Here is a 25475-nt window from a genome sequence, read left to right as displayed (position 1 = left end):
CACCTCTCTCTTCAAATCAGAAGCGATAAACATATCATTCGCTATGCGGTGAAGTTCTGTTTTTAGAGTGTGACACTGGGACTGAGGGTGTCACTACCTTTGCTCGTCCTAACCACCCTGTTGTCGTCGTCTGTTCTGCCGCAAAATATTTCTAAGCATGTACCAACTACCCCCGTTAGTACAACTGCGCAACACAATAAAGTTCCAACGGGGTCACACGACGGAGGGGAAAAAATATCCAAACGAGAAAGAAGATCCATGCGGCAAAAAGATCCACAGGGAACGAAGATTCACTAGTGGATCTTTTTTTCCCAATGATCTTTTTTCCAGAAATCCAGGCGCTCGAAGAAAGATCCAAACGAGAAACATGATCCACACGGAATAAACAATCATAGGGATAGAAGATCCCAGCGAGAAAGAAGATCCATGCGGCAAAAAGATCCATAGGGGAAAGTAGATCCACTGTTTGCGCTTACAGGGAGAGCATCTTGAGAAAAATAGGGGTTGATATAGTGGACGGGGATCTCGGTCACAGGATAGGGCCTCCTAAGTTGAGCCCGAACCATCGGAACCGTCTGCACATTACGGAAGTGCACTCTTGTTTTTCAACATTGTCACAGACGAATATGCAGTGGAGCGCAGAGCAGCACCATGCGGTTACTGAATTTTGCGTGAAACGTGAAGAAAATTTCAGAAACAGAAATGTTGAAGACAGCATGTGGGGAAGCTGCGTTGTTGTTAACCTAAGCTTCCAGGTGGCACAAGGTCTTCGAAAATGGAAGGAAAGCTGTTGAAGATCAACCACGCTCCAGGTGGCTTTCAACAGCATGTACTGATGAAAATGTAGCCTTTGTCAAAACTGCTCCTGATCAGGGCTGACGTCTACACGTCAGTCTAAGTTAAGATGAGCTACCCTGGAATGTTTGAGACTGGCTTGGGGAGTGTGCCTGCCATTGCCACCACATGGGTCCTCCACGCCGGGTCACCTGTCACTGGCTGTGACGGAATTTTATGCACAGAAAAATTCCCTTACCCTTCACTGCCGACCCCAGAGCCCTGACTTGGCACCGTACGACCTTTCTTATTCCCCAAAATCGAAGCGCACTTGAAAGCACGACACTGTTCTGACACCCCTGAAAACCACCAGTCAGCTGCGACGACGCGCGGCTCTGGACAGTATCTCACTTTCACATGAAAACATCCGCCACTACTATGGAGAATGGCAGCTTTGCTGGAAATGCTGTTTAAGGTCCCAACATACTTTGAAAGTGATACAGTTTAATTGTATGATTTTTTTAACAAAAGTATTTTTTTTTTCAAAATTACTCTAATTACTTTTGGGGCAGACCTCGTATATCCAGCCGAAAAGGATGCTAAAGCGGACTATCGTATCATACCGTCAGTTCGAAAAATTGATTAGCAATTTAACTAACGCGAATTCGAAAATTTGGAGGGATCGGGTGTTCAAAACCCCCGAAATCGTACCTTTGTTAGTGACTTTGGGAGAGGGAAATGGGGGGGGAATCCTCCTTCACCATGTAAAGTCCCCCTAGAACCCCTCCCGGAATATTGTTCTGGCTACGTCACTGGCCTTATGCATTGATTTAATTAAGTAGGCTCCGTCAGTTAATTTGTGGGCAGTTCTCATACAGAAAGGCCACCAATGTGGCGTAATAATTTCGTTTTGAAAGAAAAGGAATCATTGCTTATAGCAATATAAAGCGCACGCAAAACATGGGTTACCTTTATACAGTAGTTTATCCAGAATCGCAAGCACGGGTGCTTTTACAAAAAATGGGGGGGGGGGGGAGGGTTCATCTTTACAGTTACATTGTAACAGCTTTATGTATAATTTCCTTATTTCTTTATTTTTTAGTTTTAAGCTGATATATCAAAGGCGGGCTGTAGGGGGCTATACAGGAAAGAAAGGTGTCGGTAAACAGTTTGGGGTGTAGGGAGTCTGGATAAATCACTGTCCTTTCTAGATAATTGCCTTTCTGCATTTTTTGTCATCATTTGCAAGGTGAGAGGCTGACATAATCTCGCTGGAATCAAGCTGGAGCGAGTGGTGGTGGTGGTGCTGGTGAAAGGGCTCGCCGTTGTCGGCCTCACAGAGGTGGGCAACGTCACGACTAACACTCTGGGGAAATGTGCGTCCTGGGCCGACTTCTAAGGGAACTGTGCCGACATAAGTCTGAAAGCGCGGAACCTCAGGCGCACAACCGAATAGTTCTCCAACCACGAAATAGTCATCGAAAAACTCGTGTCTGTCACGACAGACGAGGATCACGTGACTGAATGACGCCGCGAGGACTGTCACGCGCAACAGCGTCCGTTGAGTAGAGATTCGTTGGTGGAATCCTGATGTTATTTGTTTCGTGATAATCGCTTCCGCTCTGCAGGCTCTGCGGAGTGTCATCTACGAATGTCCAGCCCTTGCTTCCCGCAAGAAGGCCAACAGAAAGGTCGGGTACTTATTTCGGTCCGAACATGGTAGACCAGCACGGGGTAGACGACAAACGTGAGGGACCAACTTGGTGAAGATAAGAACAGCGGACAGGAAGGAACAGCGGCACACTGTAAGAAAAAGGAGTAGTTTTACTCATTTTGGGGAGTAAATGCATTGCCGCAAAAATTAGTCCCTTTCGGGAGTAAATGCATGGGTCCAAATGAATGTCAGAGAGTGAGGACTGCATTCCACACTCCGTTCTAAGAGTCCCAGGCACATAATTCATGTGCATAAATGAAAATACTTTGAATTAAACCGTCAACCGTGATATGTCGAGTGATATAAAATCTTGAGACATGCATAGGGCACAAGTTGACAAGAAAGAACAGCTGACTATTTCTTGCTCTGTGTGGGTGGAAAATTGCTAAGTTAAATAAGTTATATAGCATTATTTCATCAAATACACGAAGAGCGCATATTTACGCAGACTCTTGCATATCCATTTGCGAACTTCAGTGACTATTTGCAGTCCTGGGGAGTAAATTTCGGGGTTAGGGAACTAAAATGGGTAGTAATTGCAATGTAGGGGACTACAAGCTGCAATTACTCCCAATTTTACTCTTTTTTTTTTCTTAGAGTGTGGGGCACAACTGACACATGCGCTGAATGTGGCTGTACAACGGCAAGTGATTTAGCCACCAAGGGATTAGCACTCTACTAGCACTTACTAATTCTCCAGTAATTCCTGTTTTGGATGTCATTATTAATTCGTTGCAAATACCGCCCTTTTATGAATATAATACATACATAGAAAATACGTAAAGTATAAGTAAAAAAATTAATACGTAGTATAAAATATACAAAAGACAAATGAAAATAAATATGCGTAACGGACCGGTACAATATCTGTATGTGTTCCATGAAAGTTGTGAATTTGATTAAAATCACTTTTATCGATGTACCATCACCTCCGTTCACCTATAGTTCACCTGACAGCGGCTGCAGCAGCTACCAGCCGCTCCGTTTCCCGCACAGCCCCTCGTAAACGAAGTGAAAGCGGTCACTTCCTCTTGGAGCGGAAATGACGAAGGGAAGCTCGCTTCCTCGCTCTCTCCACTTGCTGTTTCGTGGATCGACATCATAGCATGGCCCTTCTTCTTCAACAAGAATACGGCGGCTATCTCAAGTCATTTTATCATCCTTCTACAAGCAGAGATAGTAAACAAGAGCAACAACGCTTCCATGGAGTAGACCAAGGAGACGCCGACACGGTGAGTGTTTGTGAGGGAGATCGGACCACGGTTCGTTTGCGGAGACCTAGTGGTCAATACGTGTCAACATAGGCGTTCAACACCTGGACGAACAACCGGATTTTCTGGTGTTGCGATCAAAATAGTTGTGGACGGTGCTTTTGGTGAGGTGCGCCACTTCCCAAGGTGGTTACGTAACACCACATCCGGTCGGCGGGGATTACGAGACGCCATCCGATAATCGGCTGGCTGTATTGCTTCTCATGTTGCTTCTGGCCGCAGCTGACTCGCTGATCGGCAATGCGGGACCACCAAATGAGGTTCAACGTGCAACATTTATGAATTGCAATATGGGACTATATATATGTATATAATGTGTATATATATATATATATATATCGCGGACACAAATGTCCTTCCAGGCATCGTGTCGCACAAACACATATGCCGTTGTGTTCGTCATGTTCATACACGCCGCAAATTGTTCCAGATTTTGTATTGCACCATTTACCATCATGTCATGAACCTCTCTGGAAGTATTATGCAGTGTACTGCTGTCGTAGGAGCATGGCCAACAGGGGCGGGTCCAAGAGCGAAGATCGCAGTTTTTCTTTTTTTTTTTAAAGCCGGCGTTAGGCATTTGGGGTTCTCCACTCGCAAGTTGTGAGATTCTCTTTACTTCCGTCTCCCCTATGGAGGATCTCTGTTGGCCGACATCAAGAGACGAGATTTCCACTAAGGGAAGTAACAGCTCCGAGCAGTGCCGGATTTAGGGGATGGCCCCACCACTAAGGGGCCCCCTCCAGTAAAGGTCTTGTCTAAGGGAAATCTGTTTTGCATGCCTGAAACGGGAACTTGGTAAAAATATGCCCTCCGTCCACGCATATCGACCCCGAATAACACATTCGATAGACATAGAATACACGAGGGAGCCCCCACGGCAGAGTGCCCCGGGGCCCCCATCACTGGAAATCCGGCACTGGCTCCGAGTCTGGAACACACAACACAATCCTCTGCCCAAGAGCATAATTGCAGTCTTCGAAATTCAGATCCGTTGGATTCTCACCGCTGTCGTTCAAGATTTTCATAACGAGCAGGCCGGGTGCTCGTCATGAAAATCTTGGAAGACTGAAATGAATGAGGCTATGCGCACGATCTAGGTACAGGGTGTGTACCTATCGTGCGCATTGTCTTATTTGGGGCATTCTTCGGAAACTGTTTTATTTCATTTGGGCATTTTCCATCGGTGTTTCGGAAATCCGCGGTGCATCTGGAAAACATACGAAATACCTCAGTTTTACTCATTCGAGGATTCCACATAGTTGAAGAAGCCTGAGCTTGGGCAGTAGGAAGAACGACAAATACACACAGGGGGAGCTCTGCCTGTCGTTCTTCCTAGTGCCCAAGCTCGGACTTCCAGCTTGCCTGCGTCCACCCTGGGGGATTGACTGAAGGGAGACAGCGCAAACTATTGCACCGACACCTTTGAGGAACGAGGCGCGACGCAAGTATTACGTAGCTCTCGATTGTTCCCGTTTCCAGCGGTCGAGGTCAGCTCTACTTCCGCCGGAACGCTAACCTACATTGCTTTCACAGGAAGGTCACACATTCAAACGCCATTGGATACACGTTGTTACATCCAGGTAAAGTTACGTCCTTTTTACTGGACTTTGCCGCACTATAATGAAAACTAGATGTCTTGCGTAGAATGTCTTAGGCGCTGCTCTACTTATAAACTACTCAGAATCGACGTCGCGTGCAAGTGGCAGGGTTTGGGGGTGATCCCCTCCACCACACATAAATAAAAAATAAAAAATAAAAAAATAATTAAAGAAAGGAGAGAGAGGGGGGTATGTATGTTCTACCCCAATCATCTGGAACTGCGAGTACCACGTAAAATACGACATTTATTTGATGATTTGAGGTGTGTCTGCAAAACTGGGGGGGGGGGGGGGGTTAAAGTGTGGTACATCCTAATTTACACCATTTCTGTGTCGCAGTGCGTGAAGTTTGCTCCGTTCCTGTCTCGCCATATCATCCTCTCATTGGCACAGCGACTGTGGAATAGCTTGTGCTTTTGGTTCATCATTCCGCACTCACGGCTAGTTACCAAAGAAAGCCGAATAATCTCTGAATAAGTCAAGGCAGACGCAAAAACGACACAAATTGTCCCGGCAGGTTAGTTCCGGAACGGCCGCGGTTAATTCAGTTCAATCGAAAGCATCCTATATCTCACAAATCACCGAGTCGAGATTCGCAGAAATCACCAATCTGAGGCGAACGGTGATAATCCTTACATGGTTTATAGTATTCATCTCGATCATCGGCGTTGTTTTTCAGCTTTGTTTGTTTTCTTTCTTTCGCGTAGCAGATGCACGTGCGATTAAAGCCCATGCACACGCAGGCAACGCAAGGCATTCGGCTTTTCTTGTTTGTCATTGTGTGGGGACGCAACGGAGGCAGGTGTTTGCAGGTGGAAATTCCATGGCGTCGCGTTTCCCGTTTTCCGGCGGACGCTCACGAGTGGCGTCTCTTCCGCGCGCGAGATACGCGCGAGCGTCCCGCGAAAAGGAAAGCGACCGCTCGCCAAGGTCATTTCCTTGACGGCCGCTTCGCTTGTTTCCTCCTTTGAGATTTTTCCAACGGGGAAACTTTGGGATCGGAACATCAAGGCTGGCTGGGGGAAGTTAGCCAAATGGCCTTGGACATTCACGAGGAAACAACCGCGAACACACTAAACTATTGTCTCACGCGCATTCACAAAGGGGGAAAGACTCAATTGCCGAAACAAAGCGACTTTTCACGAATCAGTTATTGAAGAGACCAAATGTAGAAGGCTTCACTACTTGTTGTTTTGCTTGCATTTGTATTGTTAGGAGCATTACCACTTAGCAGCAGCACAGGTGCATGCTGTATCAATACAATGATTGGAGGATACCAGTGTTGTACATAGCGTCGTGTCTTTTGGAACAGGTACGAAAATATATCAGAAACACAATGAGATATCGCTATAGTCATTCATTGCACTCCAAACGTACCGCTGACTTTGATTTATGGTGTTGTGCCTAAGGTGAAGAATTTCTGGCGAGATAGAATTACCAAAGCTCACCAGGGCTCACAACCGTTATTTTTTGGGGTTCGGTTCAAGTTCCGGTTCAAGGTTATCGGTTTGGTTCGGGTTTGGGTTCAGCCCAACCAAAATAGCGGTTTGAACCAATATTAATCGATTCGAACCGGTTTACGTGTGCTATGCTAATCAGTGTACCACATGTGAGAGGTAACATCAGGTTCCGGCGGTCGCTTGCTCCTCCTTCCTTCCTCTTACACCCTCGCCGCTACACTTCATAGCTACAAAGAACCATGCATTCCACAGCAGATCATCCTTTACTGTACCAAAAAGTGCTGGGAAATGGCATACAGCATACCATTGAACTACTGTGCAAAAAGCTATCGCCAATTTCTAAAGGAAAAAAGAGAGGTCGCGCCTCTTAGTTCAGCGGTCGGCGTCTAGCTGGTGCCAGAGCTCGACGCTTTGCACCATGCTCTGGACCACACGCCAACCTAGCGACATGTTTCCCATGGTCGCTAGTTCTCCGCGTTGCTTGTGGATGTCACTGTGAGCTATTAAAATTTAAAGAGTGATATTAAACGGTAGGTTAGAGGTAGGTAAGGTAAAATTTACGTTGCCTTTACACTGCGACGCTGAATGAAAGGAAGCACCCGAGGCAACAATGCGAAGTGTAGCCGTAGTGTAGCACATCTTTTTTTTTTACACCTCGAGTCACAAAAATGTACAGGGATGTCGTGAACCTTTTGTAGGTGAGGCTGTAGGAGATGCATGGACTCACCATTTCCTGGTTTACCAATTTGTTATATCCTTTCTATGAATACGGCAAGGTTCCGAGCGATACAGGGAGCTGGTGGGCGGCAGTCTAGTGGGAAGGTATAGGCGTCTTTACCATCTGCTGAACTGGTTACGGCATCATATTTTTCGGTTCAGTTCCGGTTCATTTAAGGGAAGAGAAAAAATGTTTTCGGTTACAGTTCAGTTCCAGTTTCGACCCCTGAAGCTTACACAGGTTGCTGGACACGTTCTAGTTATGTTCACACATTACATACGTTACACTGTGGATATATGAGCTACACAAAATGAATAAATAATAATACTAGCCAGGAGCCAGTGTACGCCAACATGCTTATTTATTTATTTGTTTATAATACGTTAAAAACCCAAAACGGGTATGACATAATGGAGAAGTTGGGCGACAACAACACTGTAGAAAAACGAAAAAGCAAGTACCATGTTCGACAAAGAGAGAGTCGTCAAGAGAAACGTCAAATATACTTTAAAAAAAACAGGAAATACAACACTAAATGTCATCAAGACATAAAGAAAAACCAGCAAGCATGTACACACATAGATGCCGCGAACAACTGTGCGGAAAAACAAAAACAACAGAAAGAAGAGTCAGGGGAGAGATAAGAAATTTGTGATGGCCGTCTGAAACCGGGGATGACCAGTGAAAAGTGCTACATGGCAGGGAAGGTCATTCCAGAGTCTTGACAAACGGGGAATAAACGACTGGAAGCAGTAAAGGGTATTATACTCATGTACACAAACCTTGTTTTCATGATCATGAAGTTCAGATACGTAGGAAGGAGGCTGTAAAAGAGATGTACGCAAGAAATGGTTGTGATGGATTTTGTGAAAATGCGAAAATCCCGATTGGATACGGCGCAACGATAAGGTAGGAAGAGCAAGGTCACTCCTGAGAGCGGTAATGCTAGTGTCGTAGCCATATAAGTTAGAGGCAAAACGAATGTCGACATGTTCAGGGAAATGCTACATGATATTTTTCTCTCGAAATGTTTCATTACGGAGGTGATCTCGCACGGGTAGACTCTTACTGAGGAACTCATACTCCCGGAAAAAGCATATTAAATGTAGATTTTCTTAGCCAAACGCTTTGTAAGGGAAGCTGTCGTGTGGCTGGAAGAAGGGAAGCACGCCTGCTTCCCTGCTTGCTTGCCTAATCCCCGGTAGGCAACAACATTATCTCCTAAGTCCCGTGAGACCTAAGCTTTGGTGCTGTATGCCAACAGCACAGCGTTGGCCCTGGCGAGAGTGAACATTATGCCATCAGTGTCAGTAAACGGTTGAAAGTTGCGTCATCGCTGTCTTGTTCCTTTCTTTTGTCGCCTGGTCAATGGATTATGCCATTTGTTTGATGTTTTCACCTCATGGTAGCCATTGATGACTCGATGTGTGGTCACTTATCATGGCAGTTGCGCAGCTTGATCACACTGATCAATTCATCGACAGGAAGCAGGCGGAAGAGTTGAGGTTGGGATCTGTGGATATATCGGACAAAATACTATCACTGCAGAAAAATCGTCTTGCGCTTCTAACATTCTGTCGGGAAAATTATTAAATGCACACATGCGCTATGTACATTAAATTGTCTTAAATGCGCATCATCTCAAGATGAAATAATATATCAATATACTATAATATATATCAATGTGAATGAATAATGTAATATCAATGTGAAATAATATATATTGGCTGCAGGTAGTGGTATACTGCATGTCATCTATGTGAGGGAACTTAACTATTGCATAGTCTTTAGATACATTTGACAACGAAATGCATGCAGTAAGGAGTTGCATAGAGAAGGGTACGGTAGCGAATAATTAGGGGCATAGTATTTATGTTACTTTTCTTTGGTAGCGGTAGCTACCAAATAAAAGCGGTCATAAAAAAAATAATAGTGGTATCTCGTTACTTTTTCAAATTTGTAACGCTAATACAGTGAACCCTCGTTATTATGACCATGGTCGTTCCCGAAAATTTTGGTCATAATGCGAAATTGTCATATTAACGGGGGTGATTTAGAGGGGTTTCACAGCATTGTTCCCCAAGAGTATGGTCGTAAAGCGCGTATGTCAGATTATCGGGGGTCATATTAACGAGGGTTCACTGTATTGCGTTACTTTCCTGTGAAGTAGCAGGCATCAGCACTTCGTTACTTAGTTTTGGTAGCAGGTACAATACTGGAGGATACACACGTACTTCCTGCTTATCTCGTGCTTTGCTATTTCAGCTATATCTTTTCTGCAGTACTTCTGATCCAGACAGGGGCGAATCCAGGATTTTTCTGAAGGGTGGTCCTGCCTTGGAAAGCATGCTATTATACTACCAAGGTCAATTGATACTCTATGTAACAACTGAAATTGAGGGGGTTCAGGACATCCAGCTCCCCCCCTCCTAAATCCACCCCTGGACCCAGACATAACCACTTTATCTGCTTGTCCCACTTACCTGGACTGCTTCCGTTTCCAGCCCAACCATCCAGACAAATTAGGAAAGCAAAAGAACCTTGCACTGAGAATGCCCTGAGAAGTAAACACTCTTATTTGGTTTAGAAAAGTCAACATTTTACTTTACGTGCGACGCGTGTTAGCAGCTTGTTCACACTTTCTGCACCATAAGCATCACTATATACTCTGTTAATAAAAAGCTACAAAACGACTGCTGATATAACCTTTGCCGACCATCTGGAGACGATATGTGGGACCTGTTTCTCACCATCTTCAGAACTGTTGTGTGACTCATTTCTGCTGTTGATGCATCATTGAACCATCTGGCAATGAAGGATTTGCACCAGCAATGTTTACTTCAGCAACAGTAGTATCTGTGCTGCCTTCCATTGGTGTTATTATATAAAGTGTGACCTCGATGATGCTCAGCAATGATGCTTACACATGAAATCTGGTATTGACTGATAAATTGCACATTTCACTGCTGATGAACACAGCCAGTAAGAACCAAGTTCAGGCGACCAGGCTGGGGTGGGACAGCACAGGTTCAGATGATGAAGTCGGAATACCTTGCAGACATTTAGAATTCTACTCCATGCCTGGATATGGAAACGAATTTCGGGACTACTGAGCACAGTTCTAATGGAAATGAAACCATTCTGAGGATCTTTGTACTTATAACAAGCGACACATGCCAGCGGCTATGCAAGGATAGCAACAAAAACAAAAAATGCGTTTTTGATGCTCCTGTGTGTGCCCTTCTGCACCCCCCTTGCCAGTTTTAAAAATGTAAAAAAAGGGAGCAGAAAACTTCAGTGCTTTATTTCTTCCATTCTAAGTATTTACTTTTGTGGAGAGGGTGATGAAACACCCCAACCATCATTCACCAAAGTAAAGTTATTCTTGCTTGTGGAGACGACCCATCCAAACTGTTCGCCTTTATTTGTGTACATGGAAAAGACGAAGGAAATGTGTGTGAACGGGGTGTTCCCACTCTCTCCCATAAAAGTTGTAAATCAATCTATGAGAAAATCACTGAAGCATGCCTTGTGTTGGTGATCAAGTGTATCCGCGATTTGATTTTTTTATGAGTGCATCCCTTACTGGATGGGGTTGCAAAAAGTGGAATGTGTGTTGGTTAATTTAGGAAACAGTATTTGCAATAATTAGATTACATTGTTAATAACGATATTGCGGTGATGAATGCAGGTGCCATGTCTGTAGAGGAGGGATTGTTGAGTCCCTGGGGCCGCCTACAAGGACACTTGAACTGGCCTCTATCCATGACCCTCGGGGATCTCCCTCAAGACAACCTCCTTCCCACAGGTTTAGGTGAGACCACCACAGCACTAAGGTCCTACTGCATTGAGGCATCTGATCCACATTCTGCGCATCCGAGACACAATATGGGCAAAACCGTGGGGGCAGTGTTTAGAGCTAAAGACTTTCTTTTTGCCATGCATTGTCTTACGGTATGATGAGTTTTTGGTTGGACAGGAATAAAGTTAATTGAATGATGGCAGCTAGGAATAAACTGCTTGTGTGATGTCTGCATTTGTTGGTGACTCACTGAAAGGCATATAGGATTCTAGGGATTTTCCTACTTCCCCACCTCCTTAACACCATCCAAAATTTTGTGATAAATACATTTTGTGTGAACACGGCAGTAGCGAGCTGAGACTGTGGTAACCCTGCCACCCCCTATGAGGAAAATCTTGTGCAAATCCCTGGACATGGCTAGAGCTACTGCCTTCCTACAATTACATCAAGTGCTACAAAATTCCTGGCTCTCGGTCAAATTGCTTATTTCACGTAAAACTGTAGAGGTGAAGTTTGACTCCGTTTAAACGGAAAAGAACTGATATGCGAGGGGAACTGCACCAATAAAACTGACTTAGCGACCATTGGTGTCACGTCTGGAGACATGAGAACAAGGGAAAAACGAGTACAAATTTTGTGTGTTGCGCACCCACTTCACCATCATAATCATAGTTATGACCGTGAAGTGATATGCCATCATGATGGTGCGAAATTGAGTCCATTTTGAAATTTATATAACTAAGGGGGCAAGTAGTAAGGGTAATTCTGCCTGTAATCAGTAATGTGGTCCAAAACACGCATTCCAGGTGTCACATTTACTAGAAAAAGTCTCTCCATTTCAAAGTTGCCTACCTGATTCACTACATACTGATGACTGTTGCTTGCAGGAAACGACCCACGGCAGTGGAGCAAGCACAATGTGTCCATGTGGCTGGAGTGGTGCACGGAGCAGTTCTCCCTGGTGCCAACTGATGCAGAAACCTTCCACATGAATGGTGAGGACGATAATTGTTGCAATTACACAGAGGAGAAGCAAGTTTCTTCATCAAATGAAGGACACAAATGAATAAGTAGCAATAACTGGGAGCAAGAAATAGAGGAGGAACGACATGGAAAAGTTTCTTTCTGACAACCACGACACCCAAAACTTGGATCATACATATATCTGCAGGGAAACACATCAGGTTTGTCTGTCAGGTGTTGAGGCACTCACACCTGTCACATAGGCTACTATATCTCTCTGGTTGGTACCTGCATCAGAATAGAAATCTGCAAAATCTAGGGCTGAGTGATACAATAAAAGTAAGTTGTCCTTTTTTTCACTGTGTGGAGGTGACAACCTGGCATATGCAAATGACTTGCAGGGAGTTTAATCAGACAAATTTGGGCACTTAGAGTTAGCACTTTATCTCATTACCAGCTTTGTTCAAGCACAGGTACCTCAAGATGCATTAGTACCTCATGCAGCCAAATCCAGACAAGTGGGCTGTGTGAAGTCTAGCACAACAAGCAGTGAACTGTTACTGTAAAATCCTAGGAAAGTTACATATGTGTGCACCTATTTCAAGCTCTCACAGGGTTGGGTTGGACACTTGTAGGGGCAAGATGCGCAAGACCCGATTTGCAGGTTTGAGCTTTGACAACCAATATGAGGTTTGTTAGAGAATTGAGACGTAGGATTATCAAGGAGGCGAGTGGATGTTATACTTTATCAGTAGACACATTTGATGGACAAAGTTGTGGAGCGCTGTCACCACACTTGCATATACCACGATTATTGTACATTCACACGACCAACTATCACCAACTTTAATTCTTCCACTTTGCAGGTAATGCCAACAAACATTGCTACACTACCTAAAAAACATTCATCAACTTTCGGCCACAATCGGAACCTCAGGCCTCACAAGCTCGGTAGCTTGAGACAGGCCTCCTTCACCCTGTTGGCATTAGTTGCCATGACAGTTTCCATGTCCACATCAGCAGTCCGCTGCCTTGTGCTAGCATTATGAGACCTTTTGTGGAGACACCCATGACTACTCGCTGTGGACTACTGCGCACATGGATACAAGTGCCACGTAGAATTATACTGAATGATTCCAAGTACTAGTATTGTCCCCCTTTGGAGAAAAGATAGGAATGGGGTTATTCACTTAGCACTGTGCATTACATAAAATTGGAGCGGAGAAAGAGTATGAAACCATCAGAAGCCGTGAGGTTCAGTGAACTGCGATCAGTGGTACAATCAACAGTTGGCATGTTACAAAAGCAAAGAAAGATTTCCTTCGAAGTATTACTTGAACTAGATTCTTGACATATGCACATCTGTTGGTCAAAATACTTGGACAATAGAACGTTGCCCATAATACCATTTCAGGCAAAGCTCTGTGCCTGCTTTCAAAAGGAGACTTCCTGGATCGAGCACCCAAGGCAGGAGATGTACTCTTCAACGCACTTCAGCTTCTGCTTCACAGAGCATTACACAATGCTCGCGTGGGTATGTCGTCACCATCGAGAAGGCACGTGCAGAGAAAATCTCTACAAAATATCATCTTCCCAGGGATACACAATGGCAGCATTCCCCCACGTTCTACAGTCATTACAAGAGATGGCTTTGGGCAGGTTCTTCTACAAGACTCCAACCAGCAGGTATGGCCACGTTCTTTAGAAACTAGGTAAATGATGTTCTGTGCCAACAGAAACAACAATATAGCTCTAAGTCTGCATTCCTACTCGCTTGCTTTGTTAAAGAATGCAAAGTGAAGAGGCAACCACAATGTCGATGCAGCTTGCATTAGCATTTTAAGTTGGCTACTTCTGCTGTTGCCTGATGTGCGTGCAAAAATGCAACCTCCAAGAGAACTGTGCTGCAGTGCCATTCTCTGCTACTGCTTCTGTAACCTGATGCTGTCACTGCACTCACACAGCTTGAACTAAAGCCAAATGGTGACCAGGTTAAGATTTGCTGTGAGACACTAGAGACACTCTGTTCAAAATACTATAATTTTTCACAGTGTACATTTGATATTGGCTCCTATGCTGATAAACTACAGTACAGGGTAGAGTGCCCTTTAGTGAATTTAGTTTAAGGTTCTACTGTGAGCAACATGACCCTAGAATTTTTTACAGTATCCATCATTCGATGTGGGCTCCTATGCTATGAACTACAATACTGTGTAAGGTGCCCCTTAGTGAATTGACACTGTCAACAAGACCTTCCGTTGCAGTTCATGGTTCCTCAGCCTTTCTAAGTCCTCTGGATGTAGCATTGCCGAGATTAGAGATCAAAAGCAGTCCCTTGATTGTGTATTCTTCTAAGGCAGTAAGAGTTAGTAAGGCAGCTATCTATCAGCTATCTATCTATCAGATACTATCACAGGGGCGGCGTGAACGAAAACAACAAAGCCAGCGGGAGATGACGCATGAGTTATGTTATGTGTACAATTTTTGAAGCGTGTCTCGTGGAAGAAGGCATGAAGCAGGTTGATTTATTCATTGACAATCATTCTTTTCTCTGCCATCTTGAAGACGACGCGAGCGCCTCAACAGGTAGTTGGAGGGGCGAATTGCGTAGATATTTTGTAATGCCGCTCCTGATAAACTTCCTGATGAATGAAGCAATGTTTCATGCAATCCTAAATGCCCTTTCCTTGCTCCACTAATATTGCTTGTTGAAGGATTTAGAATCCACTGAGGGTACTATAACAAATATAAACTCACGTGCAGGCTGTTGAATTTAGTGGTACCACGGTGGTGGTACTTATACTCAACTTGTATTGCTTGCACTCAATATCTAAGAGTACTGCATGTGACAGCCCTTGCAGGTGTCTCCATTGTCAGCAGAAGTGGACAGCACTGTCATCTTGAGCCCAGAGCCCAGCTCTGGAGGAGAGAGTGGAGACACACCCACTTCTAAGCTGGGTTCTCCCGTGGGACCCGAGGGAGGGATGCAGTCCGACCAGGCGTTTGCTTCCAGAGGTTGGGTGTCCGCGTTCCCTGGAATGGTGCCAGGTGTGGTGTCTGGAGCAGCTATACTAGGTGCACCATCTTCTGATGTGGTGGTGGCGCCACCTGCAAAGACCACACAGAACGGAACCGTATTAGGTTCTCCCGGAAGACTAATAGCTGATGGTCCTGGTGACAAAATGAGTGAGTTGGCAGTACTGAACTCAAAATGACTGAAGTGTGACGTGTAAGCACTGTTGTTGGAGAATCACGCCTGGGTCATTCCCCGGCAGATGATCCAGTCAGGCCATTTGACCATCTCTGATATTTTTCCTTAAACTTGCGCGTGTAGAGTACTTATGCGGACGGGTAGTTGTGGAGGTCTCAGCTCAAAATATATTTTCTTGAAGGTTTTAAAAGACCCAGTAGGTAGCATGAAAGTGAGAAAATAGCACCTCACATTTTTGCCATTTAGTATTCGCTAGGGCTGTGCGAGTAGCAAAATTTTCAAGTTCGAGTCAAGTTCGAGTAATATGAAATCACTGTTTCGAGTATCGAGTCGAGTTCGAGTAGTTGGCGTTCCATTAAATGATAAGTAACGTGTAGAAGCAGGAAGATAGATATAAAATTTCAAGCTGCTTTTGCGCCGCTTTTGGGCCAAATTCCCCTTAAAAATGTTCTTTTGTGCTACAGCTGACAACAAAAAATGAAATGAATGAAGATTATAAGAGCTTGTGCCACCTAAGGACAACATTGCTAAATGAATATTGAAACCATAAAAGATTTACAAGTTATGGGTAGGAAAACTGGTCTTTCTACAAGGTGCGGTTTAACACTTTCCTTACCGCCACAAAAATGGCCATTTTTGGGTGGTTTGACAAGTATATTTTTTGTGGCTGACAGTGTCACTTCAAAATATGTTGCTATATAGGAAAATGTAGCCAAATCAATGCCATATCGAATTATGTAAGTTTCATAAACAAAGCTATCCATGTATTTCCAAAATTGATTTTGGGACACCAAAAAATTGGTGCAAACAGCAGAAACCCTTCTGAATATATGCCTGTATCTTGAACAAAAATATCAATCTACAAGCTCTAAAATATACAAAATGTGGCAATCTTTGCCAGAAATAATATCTGAAAAGATCAACCCTCTGGATCAAGAAGTTCATGAGTTGTGGAAAATAGCGTGAACACCGCATGTTGTTCATGTAACTGAGTGACAAAGTTCATTGAATGAGTAAAACGGAAATTAATATCGTAATTTCCGCTGAAAACATTAGTTTCAGGCTCAGTTTTCCTGTTGTACCACATATTGCTATTTCGCCACTCTTCCATTCCTCCCGGTTAGTTTTGAGACAGGAAGAACAACAATAGTGGAAGTTATACATGCCCACACATGCAGGACAAAAATCTGATTGTCTAACACCTTGAGAGACGTCATTTGCGTTATAATAAACGAAATCAAATCAAAATATGCTTAAAATGGGAGTATTGCGCATTTGCGAAAGAGGTCTGCCGCGGGAACGTGACGCCCCAACCAAGATAGAATCTCCACACTGCCTCCTTGGCACAGGGCCAACTTCATAAATCGCTACCACAAAGCAAAGATAAAAGTGAAAATGGAACTCATTCTGCAGTGTTTATAGTATCCAACAAATGTGACCACTTGTCGAAATCTACCTTAGGGACCGAGTAGCGCCGCTCATAAAACGTCGATCACCGGTGATCGACTCTCTATGGGTGCGGTAAGGAAGCGTTCGTACTGGAAATGTTCGTAGAGTAGTCCTACACAAGGCTTCCATCCCTTTTCGGTTGTGGGGTGATGCACGTTCTTCACTCTTGTAGAACCGAAACAGACTCTTCCGCCGAAGAAACGAAACTACGAAATGCGCTCTTCACATGTTGGATACGCTTCCCCGCGTGCGACGCCTCCATGGCCAGCAGTAGCCAGTTGAAGCCGGCTTGCTATTCATATCCACTACTCAGCCTGTAGCCAAGTCGAGGTTAGCCGAAGCTAATAGTGAAAACAAGATGTCGGAATTGTGACAGCGATCACGGCTGCGCCAAATGCATGTTTCCAAACAGTGGAATCGTTGTGACAGGTTATATCTTACATGTGATGGATTTTAATGTGGATCTAATGCGCGCTCGAAACGATATCGAGTACTCGAAAGTTGACGACTCATCATTTGTCGAGTCGAGTATGAGATCGACTTGACTCGAACTCGAAATTTCGAGTACTCGCACAGCCCTAGTATTCGCTCATCCGATGAACTATTTAATGCCCTCAGCTGAGGATCTTTAAGGCAAAAATAAATTAAATGAAATTTAATGTGATTTTTATCTAATTAAAACACATGGTAATATACCCTTACCGGCATTGGTGGATCAGTTGGTAGCGTGTCCGCTTACTCATCCCAAGGATGCGGGTTCAAACCTGGATGAGGATGCCAGCAACTTGGTGGCAGGGCACAAGTTGCTTATATGCACCATCTTCCCCGTGGGGCGTTAAATATGGTGTTCCGTGTGCTGAGATTTCGGCGCAGGTGAGCCCTCAGGTGGGCAAAATCAGTCCACCGACTGACCACTGTGAAGTCGCTAATGATCATAGTTTTCTCGTGACGTAAAGCAATGAATTATTGCATGCCCTGCATAACTAATACAAAATGATTCTCTCCCTCACCTTCCAATGGTGCATGCACAAGACCTGATTTCTGCATGGTCTGTTTTTTTTGTTTGTTTGTTTTTTCGCTTCTTTCGTGCTGTTTTTAAACGTATTACAGTCGAGCCCGTTTATAACGATATTGACGAGAACGTAAAATCTGATTGTTATATCAGAGTTATCTTTATATAAGAGTTTTCGCGAAATCGTCGGTCGACATCATGTCAACGAAGTAGAACGGAGCTGAACATGCAGTTCGTCGAGAGCGCAAAAGCATTTTATCTAGCTGTAACTTGACACAACTTTGTGTCAAAAGCTTTTCCAAGGACAACATAACCGCCGATAACGCGTGAGGCTCCGCACCTTTTGGGATCGACGACTTCGTCCGTTGCTCGTCATCCATTGCCGTAGTCATCGTCATTCTCACTATCGTAACAGCATTGTCCATTGGAACGCGCCTCGTCCACGGGTAATTCGTCAACGCGTGTTTGGGTGGCGACATGCAACTGTCTGCCAACTCGCATTTTGGAAGGTATGGTACTTCGCAACGAGGTTTTGCTGCAGTACAAAATCCGTTGAGCATGTGCAACTTCGGGTCAAGCAATGTGCCTTTCCTCACGTCCCAGAGCCGCAGTCACCATCGCATCATGCAGCAAACCAAAGAAAACTTGAGGGCGAGAGGACAATGTTGAGAGGGAGCAACCTCCTCTACTTCTCTCGAGCCCCTTCGAAGTCGCGCGCATGTAATCCCCGTCAGTTATGCGCAGATAAACACACCACATTCTCACGTAAGCAATTTTTGCATTTTTTTAAATAAGAATATTCTGTGGAGATGTCGCTCGTGTGAGTACACAGGAAGCGCAGCAACAATGGCAGAGTCCAGGTGGTGTCCTCAAACATTTTGAAGGCAGGCCTGTAGCCTACTTTTTCAAGGGCATTGCACTGCTAATCCACACATGCGAGATGTGAGTCAGAGTAAAGAGCAGCTACAGTGAGGACAAACACAGTTGTTTTGCTTGTATATTTCTTTTGACTATCCTTGACTTTGCTGACCAAGAGCGAGGGAGGCTCTGCCTCCAAAATGCGCGCCAATAGGAGGACTCGGAAGGCGGAGCGCTGCGGCCTCTGCTCTTGCCTAACAGATGGCGCACCGGTAGCGCTGGGCTCAGGGAGCCTCCATGCGCTCCGGAGAAGCCGCAGCAACCCATGGAGGCTCCCCAGCTCGGCTCGGGATATGTGTGAGCCGCTGTTGTGTGCTTCTTCCGGTAGAGCTACGACCTTGAAGCTGACCCGCAGCCTCTGCTCTCGCAACATTGTCGTGTGGTCACAGTATCGCCGCGTCATCGGAATTTAGGTTACCTAAATTCCGATGACGCGGCGATACTGCGTAGTTTTGACGATTATGCTTTATGGATGTGTCATTACCAAATTTTTGGCCAGTTCGACATTTCGCTCCGCTCTTATGCGTGAACATTGCCTCAGCTCATGAAAAAGGAAAGGAATGTTGCTGCTTTTGTTCTACTCCTCGCACTGAAATAAATCATTTAAAATAATCGTACTGTGTGTGTGTCTTTTTCTTTCTTTTTTAAGTAGCTACGGAATAAAATAATTGCACGGTGTGTGTGTGTGTTTCGTTTTTGTAAGTAGTTACGGAAGTATGTAAAGGAAATAAATGTTGCTGCTTGTTCTACTCCTCACACAGAAATAAATCATTTCAAATAACTGTACTGTGTGTTTCTTCCTTTTTTTCTTTTTGTAAGTTGTTACAGGAGAAAATAATTGTACTGTGTGTGTCTCTCTCTTTTTCTTCTTCTTTCTTTCTTTTTGAAAGTAGCTACGGTAGGTGTTCGCCCGTTTGGTCGAGCGCCACTTGGTCGAAAGCCGTTTGATCGAAAGCCGGATGATCGAGCCGTTTCTTCTAAAGACGTTTATTCGAAGGGTAGTTCCCACTTCAATGAGAAGCAGACAAAAGAGGGAAAAAAATTCACGCAGCAGCGGTGGGTTCCGAAAAAAATGGTCCCGCGTCCGGAGTTTCTCTTGCTTGCGACATAAGAAGTGGAAAGAGAGGCTCGATAGCTAAATGGTACTTAATTAAGTATCTTTGCTTGAACTGATTACTTTAAGTACTGTAGGACGAAAACAGGATTGGGTCCTTTAACTCAGGCAACAGTCAGTGCCACAGGCTACTTTGCACCGGAAATAATGCACAAGCACCGGGCTTAGCCTATGGCCCATGGTGGCATAGGCTGAAATAATGGTTCGGCAGGGTTCCATGCTTCCAAAAATACAGGAGCAGCGTTGTGGATAGCTCATGAAACAGATGACACAGACAACGTGACAAGATTAAAAAGCAATTCTCCAAGGCCCTGATACCTTCTGCGTATTTCTGGCAGATATGTTGGAAAAATGCAGCGAACAACATGTCTCATGTTAGCGTGGGCGTAGGAAAAGCTGCCCCGGGCTGCGGAGCATTTTGCCAAATGAAATGTTTGCGCGTACTTTTAGCAATGCGCTCAGGCAGTATCAGCCACAAGGACATGAAAGTGGAGCTAAACCTCTAACTTTGCTTTCAAAGCTCGTGCAAACGCAGTTTCACCACTTAATGCAAATAAATAGCAAAAAAACAGAAACAAAAGGGGACACCATCGGATCGCCTTCTGGATGCGAAAAAGTGGATTAGGATGAGGAATGTGTTTATGGGCAAGCGGATTACACAGAGTGAAATATTCCTTAGGATAACAGCATTTAGAACTGAAACTTTCTTTTGTTGTTTTCATCTTCATTTTTGTTTCATCAACGCCCCAAGCGGACGAATAAAAAAATCTATCAAACGACCGCTGCCATTTCGATCAAACGCTGTTCGATCAAATGGCTCTCGACCAAACGACGTTCGATCAAATGTCCTGGCCCTTACAAAAAGCAAAAGACACACACACAGTACAATTATTTTCTTCCGTAACTACTTACAAAAACGAAAAAAAAAGAAACACGCAGTACAATTATTTCAAATTATTTATTTCAGTGTGAGGAGTAAAACAAGCAGCAACATTTCTCTTCTTTTTGCGTACTTCCGTACTTACAAAAACGAAACACACATACACGCAGTACAATTATTTTCTTCCGTAACTACTTACAAAAAGAAAAAGAAAAACACAGTATAGTTATTTGAAATGATGTATTTCTGTGCGAGGAGTAGAACAAGCACCAACATTTATTTCTTTTTTACATATTTCCGTAACTATTTACAAAAACGAAACACACACACACAGTGCAATTATTTTATTCTGTAGCTACTTACAAAAAGAAAGAAAAAGACACACACAAAGTACAATCATTTTAAATGATTTATTTCAGTGTGAGGAGTAGAACAAAACCAGCAACATTCCTTTCCTTTTTGGTGAGCTGAGGCAATGTTCAAGCATAAGAGCGGAGCGAAATGTCGAACTGGCCCAAAATTTGGTAATGACACATCCATAAAGCATAATCGTCAAAACTACGCAGTATCGCCACGTCATCGGAATTTAGGTTACCACGACCACATGTGCCCTTACAGAGCGCCAGTGTTGCGAGAGCAGAGGCTGCGGGTCAGCTTCAAGGTCGTAGCTCTACCGGAAGAAGCAGACGACAGCGGCTCACGTATCCCGAGCCGAGCGCTACCGGTGCGCCATTTGTTAGGCAAGAGCAGAGGCCGCAGCGCTCCGCCTTCCGAGTCCTCCTATTGGCGTGCATTTTGGAGGCGGAGCCTCCCTCGCTCTTGGTCAGCAAAGTCAAAGATAGTCTTTCTTTTGTAACACAGTTAGTGCACATGTGCTTTGCTCAACATAAGCTCTTTTTGTGTCATTAGGTGTGCGTCTACTATGGGACTTCCTGCAGCAGCTGTTAAACGACCCAGAGCAGCGGTACCGTTACTGCATTGCGTGGAAGGACCAAGCCAAGGGAGTCTTCAAGATTGTTGACCCACATAGGTTGGCCAAGCTTTGGGGAATGCAAAAGAACCATCTCAATATGAACTTTGACAAGATGTCCCGTGCCATGCGTTACTACTACAGGGTCAAGATTCTGCAGAAAGAGCCTGGAGAACGACTCTGCTACCGGTCAGTTTCACCTAAAGCTTTACTTGTTCTTGCCTTGTTTGGTCTTGGCTGTTGGAAGGCACTCCTTAAATAAATAAAACCTATTGGGGGTGAGAGGTAACAAACCCGCGTATGGCGATATTAATGGTAATCGCGAATTCAATTGTTATACGGGGTACATCGTTAAACGAGGGTTGGCCTAAACAGCATGTCCCGAAAAGTCGCGCGCCACCCTGCGTGTAGCAAAAGAAAAAGAAACAGATGCTAAAAAAACCTCGAAGCTGTGTAACATCGCAATGGCTTGGGAAAACAGGGACCAGAACTTGTGGAGGGAACCAGGGAACATATCAGGACAACTTCTGGCAACATTACGCGTCATCATTTTGCAAATCTGCTTCACCTAACACCTACTTGCTTTAGGAGAAGCTTGCTTTAGAACACTGTTGCACGACTCGAGGGTGGAAAGCACGTGCTAGGTCTTTTGAATCATCTCGTGAATTTGACCAGCATTGGCCAAATACGGGGACACAAAAGCGTTACCACCAACCTCTTTCTCTGACAGTGTTGGAAAATGAACAGTCGCTGTCTGTTTTCTTGCCTCAATTTTTACCATCGTCCTCTACAGGTTTAATTTTTTTTATACGAATTTCGGATGATAAGAATTTTTTCCCCTGTCCCGTGAGACTCGTATCATCGAGGTACTGTATCTTATCACGGTGATTTTCGCTGCGAGGTTATGCGTACGGGACAGCGTCCAACATCGTTATACGAGTACTCGGAACCGCGGTCTCTATTGCTGTGCGCGGGTTGTTTCCCCATACAAACAATGTATATTTTGACGGTAAAATCATAAATCATTGTTTGATGAGAGATATCGTTATACGAGATATCGTTATCCGCGTGTTTTACTGTATACACTTGCAAATTTTATTCCATTTATGAAGCAACAATCAATACTGGGAGCTAGTGGGTCAGCCACTGCACTATGCCGACTTACTAACCAGTATGTATTGTACAGGTTCTTGCGGCCACCGACAGAACTGCGTTACTGCAAACAGCGCTCCCTGCTGGATAAGGGTGACAGAACCCCGGAGAATGGTAGTGCAACACAAAGAACACAGAGTGAAGGATACAAAGAGGATATATTGAACGCTCTTGACATGAGCGTCAAGGATGAGTGCCTCTCCCCTGCCGAGTAGTTGACTGGATCCTTTTTGTCTATCAAAGGACACTTCCGGGTGATGCCGGACGATTAGAGATCTCAGCACGTTCCATTGAATGTGCATCCATGTTCTACAGGAAGAAGTACAAGGTGTGCCTCACCCACTGATGTCTCATATCGTGTGAGGAATACTGTGCCTTTTGTTGCAAATGTGCATCCTGGTGAGCCATTTGCATTTCTTTCATGTGAGACCAGACACTCAAATAGGTGACAGATAAGTGCGTTCATTAGCTTCCTCTTGTTCCCCTCACTGCGTGCATCAACCAACATCTGTGAGACCTAAAGAGAGAGCATAGGGTCTGGCCGGAAACTCTCCAGAGGACCATATACACACACATAGGTGCAGGACAGGCGTGAGATATGGTTCTTATGCACACCATTGCTCCTGTTCTGAAGGACTGGCTTATGAGAATGAAAGTAGCCATTCATACGACACAAGTGTGTATGACTGCGTGTTTGTGTGCTACTTTAGTTACAACTGTGCTGCGCCGTACTGTACCTCATGTGGGGTTAGTAGGACAACACATTTCTTTCGTACGTTAGTGTACACAGCACAATGCTTTGGGAATTCTTACGGGGAAAAGGGTTGCCCATACACGTGTAAACATGATGGTGTTGCGCAAGGAGATGCAGAATAGCGCAGAATATATCGCAGAATGCAAAATAGCGCAAGGAGATTCAGAGCATGTTGGTTATTAATGTACATCATGGTAAAGAATAGCACATAAAATAGCATTTACATCTGGCACCATGAAAAATAATTGCCTCCCCCATGTTCGGTTCCCAGTCATTTACAGCCCTGATACTATTGTTTTTCTTCCATGGAAGACATTGTGCAATCAGAGCCCAGATGCTGGTGGTGACCCTCTGCCACAATTTGGAGATGTGGAAGTGCTTTTTGTGGAACCAGTTGGTTCTATTAGAAAGTGGTATACAGGTGCACATCTTATAGCTCATGGGCTTATGGGGGTCAAAAGCATTGCAATGCTCTGCATGTGAATGGTTTGCATTGTACTGTGAAAGGTAAAAATATCCATATTACTACCCCCCCCCCCCCCCCCCCCCCCCCCCGAGACTAGGGAACTATGAAAATAGAGACACATGGACAAAGTCTTGTGTCAGTGGCTTTTCATAATGGCTTCATCGGTCCAACCTTCTACTCAGAGGCTCTGTATCGTTAGAAAGTACAGGGTTCGCCAAGATAAACTTCGGGGCTGGTAACGAAGATAAAACAAATAAGAACAGCGTCGGGAAGCTAAAGTAGCTAAAGTAGAGGACGTATTATGCCCCAAAATTTTATGTCAATAATTCTGCTTGGTGTGTTTCTCTACGGATAAGTCGTGAAAATTGAAAAAAACGCCGCTGCCTAATCGGCTATACCTGTGTTTCAGCTTCTTCCCGTCAGATGGCGAAACGGTCGAGCGCGGCGTTACAAGCGACATCGAAACCAAGTGAACAAGTGGAACTGAATGCAGACTCGTACTCTGCAACGCCGCGTTTGACCATTTTGCCATCTGACGGGAAGAAGCTGAAACGCAGGTATATAGCCGATAGGCAGCGGTGCTTTTTTAATTTTCACGATTTATCCGTAGATTATCCGTAGATTATCCGTATAATTATCACGATTTATCCGTAATTATTGAGATAAAATTTCGGGGCATAATACGTCCTCTAATATTTACTTTAGCTTCCCGACGCTGTTCTTATTTGTTTTATCTTCGTTACAAGCTCCGAAGTTTATCTTGGCGAACCCTGTACTCCAGATAAGAAGTTAACTCTTTCCTTACCGCACCCATAGAGCGTTGATCACCGGTGATCGACGGTTTCCGAGCCGTGCTACTCGTCCTCCAAAGCACATATGGACAAGAGGTGATGTTTGGTAGATAGTACGATAAACACTACAGAATGAGTTTCGTTTTCACTTTTAGCTTTTCCTCGTGGTGGTGATTTATGAAGCGCCCTCTGCACCAGGGAGGCAGTGTGGAGATTTTATCTTCGTCGCGGCACAGTGTTCCCATGGCAGACCTCATTCACAAATGCGCAATACTCATATCTGATGCATATCTGGGTTCGATTTTGTTTATTAGAATGCAAATAACTCTGAAGGCATTAGATAATCAGATTTTTGTCCTGAATGTGTAGTTATGTATAACTTGCACTATAGCTGTTCTTCCTGTCTCAAAACTAACCGGGAGGAATAGAAAAGCAGTGAAATAGCAAATTGCGGT

The 25475-nt window shown here is 44.4% G+C and overlaps 1 protein-coding gene across 2 annotated transcripts; it reads left to right on the top strand.

Moving 5' to 3' along the window:
* Positions 1-2290: 2290 nt before the first annotated feature.
* LOC135394300 (transcription factor ETV6-like) lies at positions 2291-23993 on the top strand. 2 transcript variants are annotated; one of them, XM_064624986.1, is made up of 10 exons: positions 2291-2579; positions 3434-3720; positions 9804-9903; positions 11230-11352; positions 12228-12335; positions 13718-13837; positions 13901-13989; positions 15156-15489; positions 21797-22046; positions 23044-23993. In XM_064624986.1, exons 2-10 carry the CDS (start codon positions 3595-3597, stop codon positions 23222-23224), a joined length of 1431 nt encoding a protein of 476 aa, XP_064481056.1. In that variant the 5' UTR covers positions 2291-2579; positions 3434-3594; the 3' UTR covers positions 23225-23993. The 2 variants fall into 2 exon arrangements, with proteins under 2 accessions (XP_064481056.1, XP_064481057.1); XM_064624987.1 differs by lacking the exons at positions 2291-2579; positions 9804-9903 and having other exon boundaries at positions 3608-3720.
* Positions 23994-25475: the final 1482 nt, after the last annotated feature.

The sequence above is a fragment of the Ornithodoros turicata genome, chromosome 5 (assembly GCF_037126465.1).
Source record: "Ornithodoros turicata isolate Travis chromosome 5, ASM3712646v1, whole genome shotgun sequence".
NCBI classification, from domain to species: Eukaryota; Metazoa; Arthropoda; class Arachnida; order Ixodida; family Argasidae; genus Ornithodoros; species Ornithodoros turicata.
The sequence above is the reverse complement of the archived record's forward strand: the minus strand, read 5'-3'. Positions and strand labels throughout refer to the sequence as shown.